The sequence below is a fragment of the Aspergillus versicolor genome, assembly GCF_001890125.1.
Source record: "Aspergillus versicolor CBS 583.65 unplaced genomic scaffold ASPVEscaffold_13, whole genome shotgun sequence".
Lineage (NCBI taxonomy): Eukaryota > Fungi > Ascomycota > Eurotiomycetes > Eurotiales > Aspergillaceae > Aspergillus > Aspergillus versicolor.
In genome coordinates, this window is record NW_024467536.1 from 100467 (window position 1) to 116428 (window position 15962).

The 15962-nt window shown below is 51.4% G+C and overlaps 8 protein-coding genes across 8 annotated transcripts; all 8 read right to left on the reverse strand.

The window, feature by feature from the left end:
• Nucleotides 1-206: 206 nt before the first annotated feature.
• On the reverse strand, nt 207-1986 carry ASPVEDRAFT_88604 (cytochrome P450; the record flags this gene model as incomplete). The annotated part of the gene is made up of 4 exons (XM_040818367.1): nt 207-1460; nt 1513-1536; nt 1588-1803; nt 1852-1986. 4 exons carry the CDS (start codon nt 1984-1986, stop codon nt 207-209), a joined length of 1629 nt encoding a protein of 542 aa, XP_040673112.1.
• A 298-nt stretch (nt 1987-2284) lies between these two features.
• Nucleotides 2285-4671, reverse strand: ASPVEDRAFT_46694 (putative C2H2 transcription factor). Its single transcript, XM_040813617.1, has 5 exons — nt 3620-4671; nt 3316-3566; nt 3162-3268; nt 2815-3110; nt 2285-2766 (listed from the first exon to the last, which is right to left on the reverse strand). Exons 1-5 carry the CDS (start codon nt 4608-4610, stop codon nt 2360-2362), a joined length of 2052 nt encoding a protein of 683 aa, XP_040673113.1. The 5' UTR covers nt 4611-4671; the 3' UTR covers nt 2285-2359.
• A 105-nt stretch (nt 4672-4776) lies between these two features.
• ASPVEDRAFT_202108 (flavin monoamine oxidase family protein) lies at nt 4777-6547 on the reverse strand. The gene is made up of 2 exons (XM_040809363.1): nt 5526-6547; nt 4777-5474 (listed from the first exon to the last, which is right to left on the reverse strand). The coding sequence occupies exons 1-2, from the start codon at nt 6428-6430 to the stop codon at nt 4913-4915; spliced, it is 1467 nt and encodes a 488-aa protein (XP_040673114.1). The 5' UTR covers nt 6431-6547; the 3' UTR covers nt 4777-4912.
• A 301-nt stretch (nt 6548-6848) lies between these two features.
• ASPVEDRAFT_141940 (uncharacterized protein) lies at nt 6849-7304 on the reverse strand (the record flags this gene model as incomplete). Its single annotated transcript, XM_040807786.1, has 3 exons — nt 6849-7000; nt 7054-7182; nt 7229-7304. 3 exons carry the CDS (start codon nt 7302-7304, stop codon nt 6849-6851), a joined length of 357 nt encoding a protein of 118 aa, XP_040673115.1.
• Nucleotides 7305-7605: 301 nt separating this feature from the next.
• On the reverse strand, nt 7606-9652 carry ASPVEDRAFT_88608 (Zn(II)2Cys6 transcription factor; the record flags this gene model as incomplete). The annotated part of the gene is made up of 4 exons (XM_040818368.1): nt 7606-8646; nt 8692-9483; nt 9531-9556; nt 9607-9652. 4 exons carry the CDS (start codon nt 9650-9652, stop codon nt 7606-7608), a joined length of 1905 nt encoding a protein of 634 aa, XP_040673116.1.
• Nucleotides 9653-9858: 206 nt separating this feature from the next.
• Nucleotides 9859-11743, reverse strand: ASPVEDRAFT_877213 (putative GABA permease; the record flags this gene model as incomplete). The annotated part of the gene is made up of 8 exons (XM_040818133.1): nt 9859-10328; nt 10378-10698; nt 10745-11116; nt 11169-11260; nt 11313-11367; nt 11419-11477; nt 11525-11595; nt 11645-11743. 8 exons carry the CDS (start codon nt 11741-11743, stop codon nt 9859-9861), a joined length of 1539 nt encoding a protein of 512 aa, XP_040673117.1.
• Nucleotides 11744-12167: 424 nt separating this feature from the next.
• ASPVEDRAFT_177930 (FAD-binding oxidoreductase) lies at nt 12168-14190 on the reverse strand. Its single transcript, XM_040808801.1, has 5 exons — nt 13778-14190; nt 13031-13725; nt 12783-12985; nt 12297-12729; nt 12168-12243 (listed from the first exon to the last, which is right to left on the reverse strand). Exons 1-4 carry the CDS (start codon nt 14111-14113, stop codon nt 12458-12460), a joined length of 1506 nt encoding a protein of 501 aa, XP_040673118.1. The 5' UTR covers nt 14114-14190; the 3' UTR covers nt 12168-12243; nt 12297-12457.
• Nucleotides 14191-14454: 264 nt separating this feature from the next.
• On the reverse strand, nt 14455-15868 carry ASPVEDRAFT_202122 (Zn(II)2Cys6 transcription factor). The gene is made up of 2 exons (XM_040809364.1): nt 15718-15868; nt 14455-15644 (listed from the first exon to the last, which is right to left on the reverse strand). The coding sequence occupies exons 1-2, from the start codon at nt 15802-15804 to the stop codon at nt 14535-14537; spliced, it is 1197 nt and encodes a 398-aa protein (XP_040673119.1). The 5' UTR covers nt 15805-15868; the 3' UTR covers nt 14455-14534.
• Between the last annotated feature and the right edge of the window lie 94 nt (nt 15869-15962).

The window sequence follows — 15962 nt, forward strand, 5'->3', positions numbered from 1 at the left end:
GTTAAAAAGGGAATCGGTCTGGAGACTATTTGCCGTTGCTACAATAACCTATGATGCTCGGTGCACTGTAAGGTAGGGAACAATTGCGTAAGGACTCGTGTAGTACAGAATATTGTAGTGTATCACAGTCCACCTTTTAACGGATTAATGAAATTGAATGGAATGAACTGAATTGAATTATGCGTATTTTAATATTATTGAAGTTACTAAGACATCCCCCGTAAAGCCTTCTTCGCATCAACAGGCGACTGCAACCACTGCCTCGTCTCCGGATCCAGACACTCCTTCTGCGCATCCTCCCACTCGCTTCGAACCATATCGGCCCTCTCCTTCGACCGCGGCGTGATACTCGCCGGAAACTCCTCAGGCATACAGACAAACCCCTGCGTCAAGCGCTCCTGGTCAGGAATGATATCCTTCCCGCCCGCGTCCTTCGCAGGCTTGATATCAAACGACCACAGAATCCTCGACATACCCAAGAACAGACTACGTTCGGCAACGTGAATCCCAGGACAGATACGACGACCAGCGCCAAAGGTAAACGCATCCCTCTTAGACCCATCAGGGTTCGCAGCCGCGTCACCAAGACTCTGGCGGTCGTCCTTGTACCGGTCTGGGCTGAACTGTCTCGGGTTAGGATGACGCTTGGGGTCCATACCAATCGCCCAGACATTGTGCAACACTCCAGCGCCCTTGGGGATGAAGTAGCCCATGTACTCGTCGTCCTGGGTAACGGCGTGCGGGACAGCACCCATGATAGTTGTCGGCATCCAGCGCAGCGTTTCCTTCATACAGCCGCGGACATACTGCAAACTATCTAAATCCTCCATCACAGGAAGACGGTCGGGACCGACAACGCGGTCGATCTCCTCCTGAGCCCTGCGCTGGACATCCGGATACAGCAGCATTGCCTGGACGAATGCATACAGGGTACTCGAGGTCGTATCCGAGCCGGCCTCGAGCAAAGTGCCCGAGATATAAGACGCCTGGTCATCGCTGAAGCCCTCTTTCTTCTGCGCCTCGTTCATCCCAATACTGAAACACGGCTTGATGTTATCATTGCGGATGTCCTCTTTTGCCTTGAGCCAGTGGCCCTTGTACAGAGCTTTCTCGTGCCTGTGGAGCTCCATTGCCTTCTTCTTTGCCGGGAGAAGGAAGGAAGGGAGTTTCTGGAAGAAAGGGAAGAAGTCGACGAATGCAGCTGGGCCGGTCTGGTTTAGGTCCGCGAACTCGTTGAAGCCGTCGAAGAGCTGCATCATTTTGGGATCGTCGTAGGTCGGTGTGCGCCAGCCAAAGACCATAGTCGTTGTGAGAGCGTTGGAGTATCGGCGGATATGCTTGAGGAAGTCGTCGGGCTCGGTGAGGAATTGGTAGAGCATTTGCTTGTTCTCGAGCATCTGGTAGGGGATGTAGCTTTTTGATGTGACGACGTTTAGAAGGCCGTGGACCATTTTACGGAACTGAATCGTTAGTTGCTCCTATCTATATAGATATTATAGATTGTTGGCTCACCATTCGCCATGTTGGTCCGTACTCCTGTTTATAAAATCAGCATATGGGCTTGTGTTCACTTTCCAGTAGACATACCATCATCAACATCCGGAGACCGCCACTGCATAGCTTCTGGCCGATGTACATTTCCTGCCTGGAGGAGTAGATTCCACTGCGCCTATCGAGGAGCTCCTTGACAGCCATGTCACTCGATAGAACAATCATGCACTGAGTGCCCAGCATGAGACTGTAGATAGGACCGTACTCCCGCGCCCACTTCTCGAACTGGAGATGAGCGTCACGAGAGGGCATCTGCAGCCGTTAGATACAGTAGAGTATACTGGGGTGGACATAACGAACCTGGTGAATGTTACCGAGTATAGGTAGGGTTGGAGGGCCTGGAGGGTAGTTCTTCGGACGACGACCAATCTGAAGGAGACGGTAAACCAGGACGGTCGTGGCAACAGCCACAAGGGCCGGAGTAATTGGAAGCATTGCAATATTCTCAAGTATGAAGGGATTAGGCTTGGGTGTTGTAGAGTCTGATGAAGAGCCCCAGGATCCGACAAGGGCAGCGACCGGGGTGGTTGCTCATATTTATGTCTTTATCTGAGACCTACAGATAAGCTTCATGCAAGAAAATCTAACTACGAAATTACCTAGATCGTCTCGGTGTACCCCGGAAGTAGAAGGTAAGTCGGAGACGGAGGTGGGAGCTGTGGGAGACGCAGCGGAGTGGAGGTGGGAGGCCCAATATTGAGGAGCCTGATAATCATCATGAGCAGAGCTATTACACGTGAAAGATATGTAATTATAAGAGTTAATTGGTTAATCCCGATAGATATGCTAGCAAAGCTATGAAGCAAGGTCATCCCGCTATCCGGAAATCAGACAAGCTGAGAATCAAATCATTCACCTGGCGCATGCTCGTCTGGTCATATTTATTCAGAATCGAGTCCAGCGGCCCATCGTCCAGCCGTGCCAGTTCATTAACCCCCGGACTACCGGTTGAACTGCGTGCCGTGAGCTTGTCCGTCATGAGGTTGGCCAGGAGCCAGTATTCGGGACAGTAACTGCAGAAGCCAACCCGCTTCCACATGTTTTCAGGCTGCAGATCGTTGTGATTCACAGTTACATGAGGTGACATCCCTGGAACGAGGGACGAAGCAAACTGTTGCCAGACAGCCTTCCAGTTGTTCAGGGCGTGGTGGACCGGGGAAAGGAGCTGCAGACTGCCCCAGGAGTTTCGGTACTGGAATATGAGCGAGTGAATAGCTGGGCTGGATTAGCAGTGCTAGTTTGAAGACCTGTAAAAAGACTGACCGGATGTCAAGGTAAACAAGTTCAAGGGTCCCAAGGCCGCGAGACCATCACGCACTCTGACTTCCAAAGTATCTCTACAGAGAACCTGAAAGGCGCTGCAGAGCGAGATCTCCCAAAAGAGACTTTCAGAAGGCAACCAAACCTGGATCTGCTCGTAGCACTCATCGGCAGTCATGGCCTGGAAGCACGCCTCGGGGACGGCCGTATGGATCTTCATTTCCTTGATCACCATTCGAGGGGGCAGGTTGTTGAATATTGTAAACGCAGTATCGAGCAGGAATATCCACGTAAGGACCCTGGTTAATATAATCAGCAAGGCATGACCAGTGTCTAGAAGTGGCTCGCACCTGACGAATTCCTCTCGAACAGCAAATTGTAACCAGTCGAATTCACATCTCGCTTGTTGGCTATAGTTTATATGTCTGGCCATGGGGATCCCGATATCTCGACCTGTCTTTGCAATTATCAGCATGGGAATTCCAAACTGGGTGGCTGGCTTACTGAGACCAGAGTTGCAAATCGATTGCGACGAATTCTGCGTTTACTGGCATCGTCTCCTTCCCATGTCTGGTATAAACACACCATGTAGGCTGCCTGGAGGGCCTGGATTTTGTTTCGCCGCACACCCAGACTGCCTGACGAGAAGGAGACGTCGCTGTTGAAGTCCTCATCAATAAAGACCAACTCTTCAACACAGTTGAACCACGTCTGGGCGTTTTGGTTATCTGACGGATCGGGAGAAACACAGGCTCCTGTAGATGTCGTTAGATATCAGCGATAATGAAAGAAGGCATGTGAAGACTACCGATAAGAGCCATCGTGGCTAGCACAGCCGGCTTCGCCTGGACGGGGTCAAAGCTAGGCCGGTGAATGATATTAACATTGGGATGCCATATAGCCCAGTAGAACTCGAGATACTTGCGAAGACTCGGGGGCGAAAAGAATTCAAGACACATCTGCTCCAAAACAGGGGACCAGTCCAGCGAGACGGCACTGTTGCGAGGCTTGATGGTGACCACCTCCTTCACCAGTAAGAGTATCTGATGCGTCTTGAGAGACAGCGAGTTATCTAGCCAGGTTGTCGAACCTTGAATCACCGGCGACAGAATACATGTTCTCTGAGCTTCAGTCCCACAGTCGAAACTGGCAACGAGGCCTGTATTGCTGGTGAACTTGTCTAAAAAGCGCAGCGATCGGGTACAGTCCGTGTCCATAATTGGGGGAGTCCGTAGTGTTTGACTTTCACTCGTCATCGTCAAGAAGTCCTGCCAGCTGAGGCTTGAATAATCAAGGCCTGCAGGGAAGAACGGCGTGTCTGAAGGGCTGGGCATCATGTTTCCGAGCGGCGGGTTAGGCAGATCGAGTGGAAAGGCCGTGACGGGCATAAGACTGCGCTCGAAACTGGAGAAGTCCGGGTCCAGGTCAATAGGATTGGGAAGCTCAATCGTCGAGGCATCCGACTGTTTCCTGCCAGACGTGGGGGTGGCGGAGGAGTACTGGCATTGCACGCCCTGCGACAAGCAGCGCTGGCATGGCTGGGCAGAATTGCAGGCCTTCTTGAGCCGGATACAACGAATACAGGATCGTCTCCGTCCTGAAACGTGGCAGCTGTCGGTTTCCCTTCCAGAGCACGTTCGTATATGGCGCCTGAGGACGTCTGTTCGCTGGAAAGTGCTGTCGCATGCCGCGCACCGATGGGGCCGATCGGAGGAATGTGAACTGCTGTGGCGCTGAAGGTGCTCTCTGCGTTTGTATCGTTTAGAACAGACGCGACACTGAAACTGCCCGGCGTCCATGGTGAAGCTGGGGTATATGGGAGGATGGCCGCATTAGCACTGGATTGCCGCTACGATCGTGGATTGAAAAGCGCGGAGGGGGTGGAATGCGGGGGCAGATCCAGAATTGGCTTAACTGGATCTGATCTGGCGAATCAAAGCAGAGAACTGTCAATCTGCATTCCAGGGTTCGTCAGTCGCCACAGTCGGATCCCACTGCCGGGTTCAACTGCCGACACAAGTCCGTCTTTATATACACATTCAGCAAGCACGGATTGCTAGCGATATAATATTTAGGACTACAGGGTTTGAACACAACTATATTATAGCTTTGGCCTCGCTTGTTCCACCAATGCCAACGTCTTTCGCACAGCAGTCTGGCCCTGCTCAATTGCCCCATCGACAAACCCTCTCCATCCATCTGCCCAGTCTGCACTCGCAAATATAATTCGTCCCTGGTGTTGTTGTAGCTCCTGCAGGTATCTCGACGCACTATTCGGGCCCCAGCATGCCCAGACTCCTTTGGCATAGGGATCATTCATCCAGTCATGCGTTGCATATCCCTCAACCTCAGCATCGGGCTTGATATTCTTCCGGAACTGCTCCAGAATATGCTTTGAGTCCCTCTTGTCCGTGAGTTTGCCATTATATCCAAACCCAATGCACCAGGTCCCTGACGGCCGTGGTGATTGCGTTCCATTATGGTCGGAGAATGCAAACAGGAAGCTGGAGTCGCCGTAGCCGTCGCCGGTCCAGAACCAGCCTGGAAGGGTTTGGCGAAGCTTGAAGTGAATCTTTGCGCCCTTGTTGATGTGTCCATTTGTAGCAGCTTCGTGGCGTAGGGGTGATAGAGGGGGGTCGAACTTGATATCACCAAGACAGTTCCTAGAAGTGGCATGTTAGAGCTGGAATGACGAATAGTATGAAGGCACTCACAGTGGGATAGTTGAGATGAGAGCCTTTGCTGTAAACTTCTGTCCGTGAACACTGGTGACCTCAGCTCCTCTCGAAGTATTGCGGATGGCGGAGACTGCAGTGTTGAAGAGTCTATCGCCAGTATATTCCTCCAAAATGGCACTAGCAAGGGCAGTCATCCCCCCATTCCCTATCTTGTAGATACCGGCCATTTCCATTACGCCAGCAAATGTATGCCCGCCGAGCGCATACCACCGCAAAGCCTCCACAAAACCGATATCCCTCCCCGGCGCACTGCCAAACGTATTGGTGTTGGACTCGAACAAGTCTTTGTCTCGCTGCGGAATATCATGTAACGCATCCAGCCGGTCCTTCACAGTAAGATGATCGTACTTCTTCCAGAGGACCGGTTCACGTAACGAATCATGCGGGTATGGCATCAGAGCTCTACTATCCAAGCCATCGACAGAGAATACCCTTTCCGCAACCCGTTCAATGGCAGCAGCGCAATCAAGAATCGAAACCTCCTCTACCCCTCCCGATGCTGGGGTAAACGACTGGCTCGTTGGAGCAAAAGTGCCAGCCGACGTCTTTAGATTGCGATGTAGCCCATACCGGTGCAGCTCAGCATACACATGCGGCTGCGCCCAATGGACCCATGTCCCTCCCATCTCGAGATCCTCGCCCAATACCTGTGCGGTCCAAGTGCGGCCGCCAATGCGATCGCGCGCTTCAATGAGGAGGACATTGAGGTTGTATTTTCGAGATAAATCGCGGGAGGCTATGAGACCGGCAAACCCAGCCCCGATGACAATGACATCGTAGTGATCTTTGACTGTAGACAAGCTGGATTGGACCGCAGCAGTTTGAAGACCCTCAGTTGCCCCGGATGGCGTCCATAGATATCCTTCTCTGGAGTGAGACATGTTGTTCTACTATGCTGCAGTAGATAGAGTACTCTTGCGGGTAGCCACGCCATGAATATATGACCCCATCAGTGGAGATCTACGCGGAACGAAAGAGGACTTACCGAAGTAACAGACTATGGGGCATATCGAGAATACCTAGTAGTGCTGGAGACGCGATTGGCAGAGGAGGCCAAGAACTGGGGTTGCCACCGCACTTTTTTGCCTATTTGGGACAGCTATGCTTTGCCCCAGCCATTTCTTGTCGAGCTACCAAGTATGACGTTGTTGGTATTTCCCTATAATTCTGATGTTATTTAGGAAAATGCGATAGTCTTAATGGGAAGGTACGGTGATAAATATACTGCTGGAAGGACGATGGACAGACTGTATATTCTACCATGATCACTATCAGACGAACTATACAAATCTAATTTGCCTACAGCTTCGCAAATCGCTCCGTCCGACACTTCACTGCAAGCCCATAGCTGTCGGAAGAAAAGGTAATTGTGCTTCCCCTGGTGAAAAAAAACACATCTCCCGCCTTCACCGTGGTGGATTTGCCTGTCTCGTCGCGGAAGTTGAATTCCCCTATAGCTCGTAGTTAGCGAATGGCCGGTTTAATCTAGAAAGATACCTGATACCTTCAATGACAACGCCAAACTCATCATACTTGTATGTTGGCGGCGTCGCCTCTGGCCCCTTCTCCATGCGGAACCAGGCGCCGACGATGGGATCAGCGACATCCGTCCTTTCAGTCCCGAGCAGGTCATCTGTCCAGGTAAGCAGGTAATATGGATACTTTTAGTTTGGACCTACTGAAGAACACATTCGGGACCCCTGAGAGTGCAGGGAGCTTGAAGCGCTCGGTCTTGTCCTTGACTTGGAATGGCATTGCAACAAACCAGGTGTATAGAAACAATGCCTATGAATCCTATCCTTGAGCTAACTCTGCTTTAAATTAGCCTAGCTATCGGAATTCCTCAAGATAGCGGAATTGCGGCGGTCATGACCCAATCGCGTACTCGCGATATATGCACTTTTTTGCCGAATTGGGAAGCGCCCAGCCACCCCGGGCCGCGGACCCCGTCTCGAGAATCGTACTTACACAAACGCGGGGAGATTCGAGAATTAGATGAGTATTAAATCGTATATACGTAATGCAACGCACAGTAGGGCGCACTATTAATGCGGACCTAACCAAGGATCGTCTCCAGCTTCTCCTCCACCATGACCTCGGTCCACTGGACAAACTGCGGAGGGTCCGTGGAATTAGACACTCCTACCGCAGACTGGATATCACTTCTGGCCCATACTCTCTCCAAGATCTCCCTTCCGCGAGAGACTGATGCAAGTCCGACGTATACACGCACGGCGTCCAGGCGCGTCTTAGCAAAGTCTCGCCAGTGGAGCTGGACACTTTCTTGACTGGATATGGATAGGATTTCGGCAGATAGGTTGTCCCAGGATGAATTGCTTGAGGACTGAGAGGGAGCCTGGTACATTGGCTGTAACGTGCTGCCCGCGACGATAAGCGGAATTGAGAGCAGGCAGTTCACCCCAGAGCTCTGTGGAATTCCAGATATGAGGGTTAAAGTAGAGACAGCCAGAGCAATGATCTTTTCTGAGGATGACACCTGATGCATCTCTGGAGTGTCCAGCAGTTCCGGGAAGTTTCTATACAACTCCAACAATCCCGTAAACCTGTAGATCTTAGCCAGCATTTGTAGATCAGCCATGGTCGTCAATGGGTCAGCTGCATCCTCGACCATATCCTGGCTAGGAACTTGATACGAAAGAAGAGCCGTTTCTGTTTCTTTGGCTGACTGGAGGAGATCAGCCTTCAGCTGATTGCCCGCATCTCCACGAGAGGTCATGATTGATAGCTGCTTGAACAGCAATCGCTGTCGAGCCAGAGTCCCTGCCCTGGCAAGGTACACAAACAGTGGTGTACATATTCCAGTCCACGGGTTGGGGTGAATTTTGGATAAAGACTGGTGGCAAAAGGCATCAAGGTAGACCGTGGCGTCGAGTGGTTGGTTTATGAGAAAAGAGGCCATGGCTTCCCAGTAGACTATGATACCAGTCATGAAGCTTCGTAGGCGCGATGAGGAGGGTGTGAGAGAGGGTGTGTTTAGATGAGATTGGTCGTTCTGAGGGTTAGCAAGCCACCGTTTGAAGAGGACTCGTGCTTCGTGAAGATGGGTCGTCCCAAGGTAGGATGGATTGTGCCAGCCCTGTGGATGTCAGAAATATCTTGATACTAAGCGGATTATACGCACATCGGTCATGCCTATTAGAACACTGCCCAGTAGAGCCTCCGTTGCTTTATCAACCACCGGGCCGCGTCGCTGGCTTGGGCCTCTGAGCGATGCAATATCTGACTGTAAATACGACAGCGCCTTTGCTCGATAATCGCGGGCAGCAGCTGTCATACTGCTCTTCAGCACAGCCAGGTGAGCAGCAGACATGGAGAGAACACAATGATAGATAAGAGGAGAAGACGCCATGAGGTTCCCCAGTTCAACGCGGAAGCAGTTCTTATCAGAGTCAAAGCATGAGTTTATGCGACAAACCTGCACAAAATAATGCCGTGATATGCCTGTCCCCTGGTCCTCGAGGGGCTGAGGGATGGAGAGTGGAAGAGAGAAGTCTGCCCATTCTAGCCACCCCGTCTCGTTATCATGCCCATCACTAAACTGGCCTGGAATTTGCATATCGAGAAGACTGCTGATGGGGTCGAAATTATTTTGATTCCTTGGGGAGGGCCCATCCTGTCCCTCCATGGCTGTCAGAGTTTCGACGAGGAGGCTTCCATCTGGGCTTGAGTCCCAGCAATTTGCATTCATCATTGTACAATCCCGAGGAAGAGACGACGGTGATGGAATCTGAAAAGCATCGGTCGCATTTTCCACCAACCTGGTTGTACTGGGCGAGATGGCCCTTGTAGAGTGGCTGTTGGACGCGACTTCATACTTGGAGGACCATTTTAACGGGCGTTTATATCCAGGGCAGTCGAAGCCCCTGCGGGTACATTGGCTACAATGGGGATATGTCTCGTCGCATTTAATTCTCTATTTCCAGTTAGCAGGGTTGGTATCAGGCATTCTGCTCGACGGACCCTCTGTTTACAGCGCTGGCAGCCGGCTATAATCGTTAGCCGGGCGGTTTACAGTCCTAAAAATCAAGATACGTACTGCGAGTTTTGAGGCGGTTGCGAGGCAGTGGGCGCTGGTCAGGCATGGTTGCTGTGTATGATGCTTCTCCCCAGATCCCCAGAGCAAAAGGGAAGAAAGAGAAAGACTTCTCCGCACTGAACTCGGCTTCATTCCGCGCCTGAACTTAAACTTCTCCACCAGACTGGCTTATCTCCGGTATCAGTCAAGGTATGCAGTTACACTCTATCTACGGTGGACAGTACCATGATAACAAGATAATGAGCGAATTAGCTACTGCCAGCTGTGCATCTCAATATTAGGCCCCGTATACTCCCTCCGCCCCTTCCACGCCCAGTACACGACACTGAAAATCAACACTGCCCCCAGAATCAGAGACGAATAATTCATGTTCTTTGCAGTCACCGGCTGGTACGGCGGGAACACCATGAATATCGTCGTATAACTAAGGTACACCACCGATATAATGTTGATCGGCACTCCTAAACGTCCAAGCTGCCAGGGCCCGTAGACGAGAGACGTTCTTCGGCTTGGGAGCCGGTGCCAGAGCATCAGGGCTACAGGGACCAGGTAAGATACATGTAGTCCTAGAACGGCAAGGGAAATAATGGCGTTGAACGCGGTGGTAGATCCGATGTTGACGAAGCCCATTATAACAAGGACTGTGCTCGTCGCCAGGATTGATCGGGTCGGAAGCTGAGTCTTTGCGTCCAGCTTCGCCAGATACTTGTAGCCAGGAATTGCTATACTCATCAGATTGAGAGTTTCTAAAATAGAAAGGATTGGACGTACCCTTGTCTCTCGCTAGCGACCATACCATGCGACCTGCCGATGCCAGCAGCGCAATCGTAGCCAGCCACGCAGTAAGAATTAGAAAAGTAGTCATTACAGCACTCGCAGCTCGAGAGTCAGTGATGCTGCGAAAGATCTCAATGACCGGAAACCCGGTCGGGCTGTTGAGCGTCGTCTCGAGGTCGCCCATACAGAAGAGCAGAGCCAGAAGGAAGGCAAAGCCCATGGTGCCATTGATGGCGAGTGATCCCAGCATGCAGTACGGCACAGCGACTGCTGGATTGTTCATTTCCTCTGCAAGATGGATTGCTCCGTCGTATCCTATCCATGTTAGGTACTAAATCGAATACTGCAGATATCGACGAACCAGCCAACACATAGCAGCTTGAAAGCATCCCGATAGACCACGCCACCCCACTGCTCGACCAGCCAGAACTGTTGAGAAACGTCCCAAAGACAAACCCAGCAGAGTGCATGGCAGGAGTACAAGCCCACAATACAGCAAAGATAGCGATAAAGGCACAAATATGAATAACCAGGGAAACAGTCTCCACAATCGACACGAGACGGCTCCCCCAGATATTGATGGCGGTTCCCATGCCAATGAGAGCCCAATAGATGAGCGTTCCCTGCCATCGTTCCATTCCGTATGATTCATGGTACAGAGCGACGACCCCCTGGATCATTGTCGCCGATAGGAAGGGGGCGCTGGCTGCGAAGGCTATCCATCCGAATGTACCTGAACCGACGTGTTAGATTCTTGAAAACAGGCCTGGGCAGTGGCTACCAACCTATCCATCCTATGGACCAGCTCAGGGCATTTTTAATCCGTTTTGGGGCGAGTTTCGCTGTAAAATGATACTGCCCCCCAGCGGTCGGGTACCTGGTCTGTTAGCGGACTATAGCGGACTATAACTGGGATGGCTGTTGCGTACATGGAAGCAAGTTCTCCCAAAGATGCCGCAGTTGCCAGGGCTCCAATGATTGCCACTGCCTTCAGTCAGTTCATTACCTGGAGTGAACGCGGCCGATTCAACCAACATAGAAAGCCATATACCAACGAGACTGGCCCTCCACTAACAAGCCCTGACACCATGGTGCTTCCAAGCAGTTAGAATCTGCCATTATATCAAGGACATGAACTCACCTTGAAAGTGCCTCCCATGTTGCCATCAGAATCACGGTCATGGAGAGGATTGTCAGGCGCGAAAAGCCCTTCTAGTAGGAGTTAATTCGGAAACCCTTGTATGCGTCGGTTAGATCGCACCTTGAGCTCAAACGACGCCCCTTCATAGTGGCTTTTTCGGGCCTCGATCTCGACTGAAGGGTCCGCCGCCTGGCCTGGTGCCTTTTTCCCCTGTCCCATGATGTGCTAGCCCAACGAGTAAGTATATGGGAGGCGATGAGAATGGGAGATAGATGCAGCGTCTGAAGGTATGGGAAGGGTGGTCAATATATTGGCAGACGGGACCAAGTGACAGTAGGGCATATAGTTCCAATTATTACGGCCTTGCCAGCAAGAGATATACGCTGTAACTTATATAGGACGTCCGTATCAAACACGGTCTCTTTGCCCAGAACGATGTACGTGGTGCGGGCGAATCAGGGGCCAACAGTTAGCTACAGTATGCGCGTCCTCCAGCTGTCTTACAAAAAGGGCGGAACTGATACTAGGCCGCTATCAGAATCACAAGCTCTTCCCCCACATCTCAGCAGTGTCTTGTCTTGACCCCAAGACTGCGGGGAAGGGGGTTGATAGACGCTGGTCCGCCAATCGCATGTGGATGCGACGGGGTGGACCATATCAGCCTGGGAAAATCCTCAGGAGCTGCCAGCCAGTAGCAGCTGGTGTAAAAGCACTCTTATCTGTCATGGAACGCTTAGCCAGACGGAGATTCCGTTGTCGAAGAACAACCAACCTGACAGTCTATAATCCGGTATCATTCCGCCACCTGTCCATTAACCGCACCGACGTTAATCAACGATATAGAATAAAAGGGTCGACCGATACCAGCTGATTGTGGAAATTAAATTGGCTTATGAAGATGAACAGCTCATGCCTAATTAAGTAAATTATCACTCAAGGGCCAAGCTTAAATCCACCCCAGTTCAGCCGGCTAAAGACTCCCTGCGGATCAACCGCCCTCCTAATCTCCTTCATCCGCGCTATATTCTCTGGCGGGAACGTAGCAAACGCGTCCTGGAACTCTCCAGCATCGCCCATGTAAATGTGCTCTCTGGCCAACGAGAGTTGACGGTTCTCCTCGTGCAGGCTCTCTCCCAGACTCCGTGACCATGTCGTCACCCGGATATCGTCCTGGGCGTGGTCCCACCCAGTGCTAAATTGCCACCCTGCAATGGGTATCTGGTTAGCGGCATTAATGTGTATATCGGGGTGACCGTACATATTGTAGGCTCAACAGGTAGGTCCCATGTGTTGCCAACCGTCTTGCCTGCACGCACAGCACCAGCAGGACATAGATTGATTACGAATGTTGGATACAGCCCCTGGACATCGGCAAGAGTATCGACGCCATCCTTCCACGCTTGGTACATCTCATAGACCCGTTTTGCATCAGGGACGATAGAATGCTTGGTAAACGCGACACTATTGCGATGTTAGCGACGCTGTGCAATGGACAGAAGAACATACCGGAACATCTGGTTGGGAGTGATCTTGTCTTCAGTCCACCAGCGCAACGTGGTGACATTATGCATTTTCGTCGGCCCATCTATGGCAGTGAAATTGGCAAACTGCGAGGGAGGGTTACTGACACCTTCTTGTACTCCCATCAGTGAGGCCGAAGCCGCTTTGGTGGTAGCATTATACTGCACTGTGAGCACGCTCCCAGCGGCAATTGGGTCGGAACCATCCAGACGACTCATATCCATCGCTGCCTTGATAAAGTCGTATACCTTGTCCTCCTCAAACGTTTGAATAGTAGTACTGACTTTGGGAATAGGGTGCGTTTTCAGAGTAAACTTGGTCACCAGGCCGAAGTTATTCGCGCCTCCTTTCAACGCCCAAAACAGGTCGCTGTTGGTGCTGGCATCGGCAATAACTTGGGTACCATTTCCAAGTACAACATCGTAGCGCTCGACATTGTCCATGGCAAAGCCGTACTTGTTAATGAAATAATGGACACCGCCGATTAAAGTCAGACCGGGCACTCCGATGTCCTTCAGTCGCCCTCCGATGGCAACTCGGCCATAAGGATCCAGAGCCCTAATTACATCAATCCACTTCATCCCTGGACCGACTTCGATGGTATCATTGTGCACTTTGTATTCACGCAGTTTGTTCAGTGTGATCAAGACACCCCCATCGATATTGTTGGATCCAGGAAACTAGAATACCGCATCAGCGAACGACTCTCAGCAGATTAGGAAGCCAACCTACATTCATATGCCCCCCTCCCCGAATGGCAAATGGCGCATCATTGTCAGAAATTATTTTGACTCCATGGGCCACCTCACCCGCATTCCGTGGTTGGAAGATACAGGCAGGAGACAGATCTGAGCGGACATCCCAGAACAGCTTTGTTTCGGCCGTATAATTGGAGGACGAGGGCGAGAGGACTTCGGTCGGATAAGACTGGTATAGCTCTGCGCATGCAGACGATACCCCGGGGCTGACGTAGATGTTTTCTGGCCTGAATGCAGCAGATGCGTTGAGTGTGCTGCAAGAGCCCACACTCAACCCGGCGAGCACCACAGAAAGTATTCGTCCTGCCATTTGAAGATCTGCCAGATGCAACTTGTTCGCATTTGAGGAGGCTCGAAGTCTGGGGGGGAGGTCACATTTAAAGACACGGCTCGGTCGGTGTCCTCGGGTTCGCATTAGACTGATCTAAAAACATAGCGGGCTAGGCATCCCCATTAGCGAGAGCAATCCCTGTAATACCAACGGAAGTTCGTTTGACCTTGACTTGATCAGCAGTGGAGCAGTCGATCTACGCTCGGGTTCGGGTTCGGGTTCGGATCCTGAAACTGTGGATATTAAAGATCGATCTGCAGGATTGTGAATAAACTGCAGAATAAGCTACAGCAGAACGACTGGGTAAGGCCATTGTCTATCCGAAACGAGTATGAGGCTCAGCCTTGTCCCTGGTATTGATATTTCATGACTGCATAGATTAACTCATTTCGCATACCAATCATAAACAAGTCCACCCAATTGCTTCACTTGGCCATCGTAACCACTCTCGATACTCCGGATCCAGAGCGTTGAACAGTTCGCCCATGAACTTGTGGCTCAGTCCTTCCAACCACCACATCCAGTCCAGCTTCTTCACCAGGACACAGAAATAGGCGAACACAATCAAGGCAGGTGGTGATTTCTGCTGGAGGCAATCCACGACCCCATCAGGAATCTCAAATAGCCAGGGCATGACCACAGTGGTGTCTGCCGCTCGAGAAACGTCGCCCATGATGAAAGCAAATGACTGGGAAAGTAAATCCACGGCCTTAATGTACATCTCCCGCTCTGAATGATTGGAAACATGCTCCATGATGAACTCTCTCACCTGCCATACGTACTGCTCTCCATCAATAGCCGGGGTATTCCGCCGTACATAAGAGCGTCGGTCCCCATTGTTGAAGACAGGCGCAAGAACCCCATGCCGAGACATGTGCCTACTGGACTCTAAGACCACCTTGTTTCCGCGGAGGAATGTCAGCCATTCAGGAGTGCCGCTTTCTCCAAGTATCAGAGGATCGTTTTGTGTATGTGGACGACTGCAAGCATAGATGCAGGTCAACCATGAGAACATGATCACTGCTGCCCCTTGACCTTCAACTAGATTGCTGATGTTCGGCGCGACGACTTGCATGGCTGCCATGTGGTGCGTATGGGCTTGCTCAAGGCACTCCTGTCTGCGGTCCGCGGAACATAGACGATAGAGGTGCAATGCTGAGACTGCGAGAATCGAATGCATGACGAAGGGTGTAGTAAACCCTACCTTTGGAGCCTGCTCTTGCCACATTTTCTGCACCTCTGGCTCGGCAGAAAGTGTCCGAGATGTTTCTGTTGTCCAGTGGTGAAGAAGCTCTAGGGTAAACAGAGGTAAGGCTCCCAGTATGGTAGATCCGGCTCCAGATTCAATCCCTAAAGTGTCTTCTGAGGCCTTTTGGACCCAGGCCTCAGTCGAGCTCTCCGGAGAGGTCCGTTGCGAGATGCTAGTGGTCTTGGTGGTGCTTCCCGTTGCATATGTACAGGGAACCCCATATACTTCGCACTTTTCGCATCTCGGCTTCCTCTCGTCACACTAAAGGTCATTTCCTGTCAGCGCGATGGCAAAACAGATAAAATTACAGACTGGCAGGAATTGGGTGGACTACCTTGACTTTGCGCTTCTTGCATTGCATACAGCCATTTCGGGACTTTCGGTGGTATCTCCGCCCTTGTGTTGACGAGGCGTTCAACATGGTTTATTTATCCGGCAAGTAGCTGGCCGGTAGGTAACTATATATATCCATGGGCCGACTGCTGTTGCCTGGAGATGTGAATCGTGTTGCAGTCCTCCTGAAAAAATTGAGAGCCTGCGATGAGTAATCGAGCACGGGCCATGAGGCTGGCTGTATAT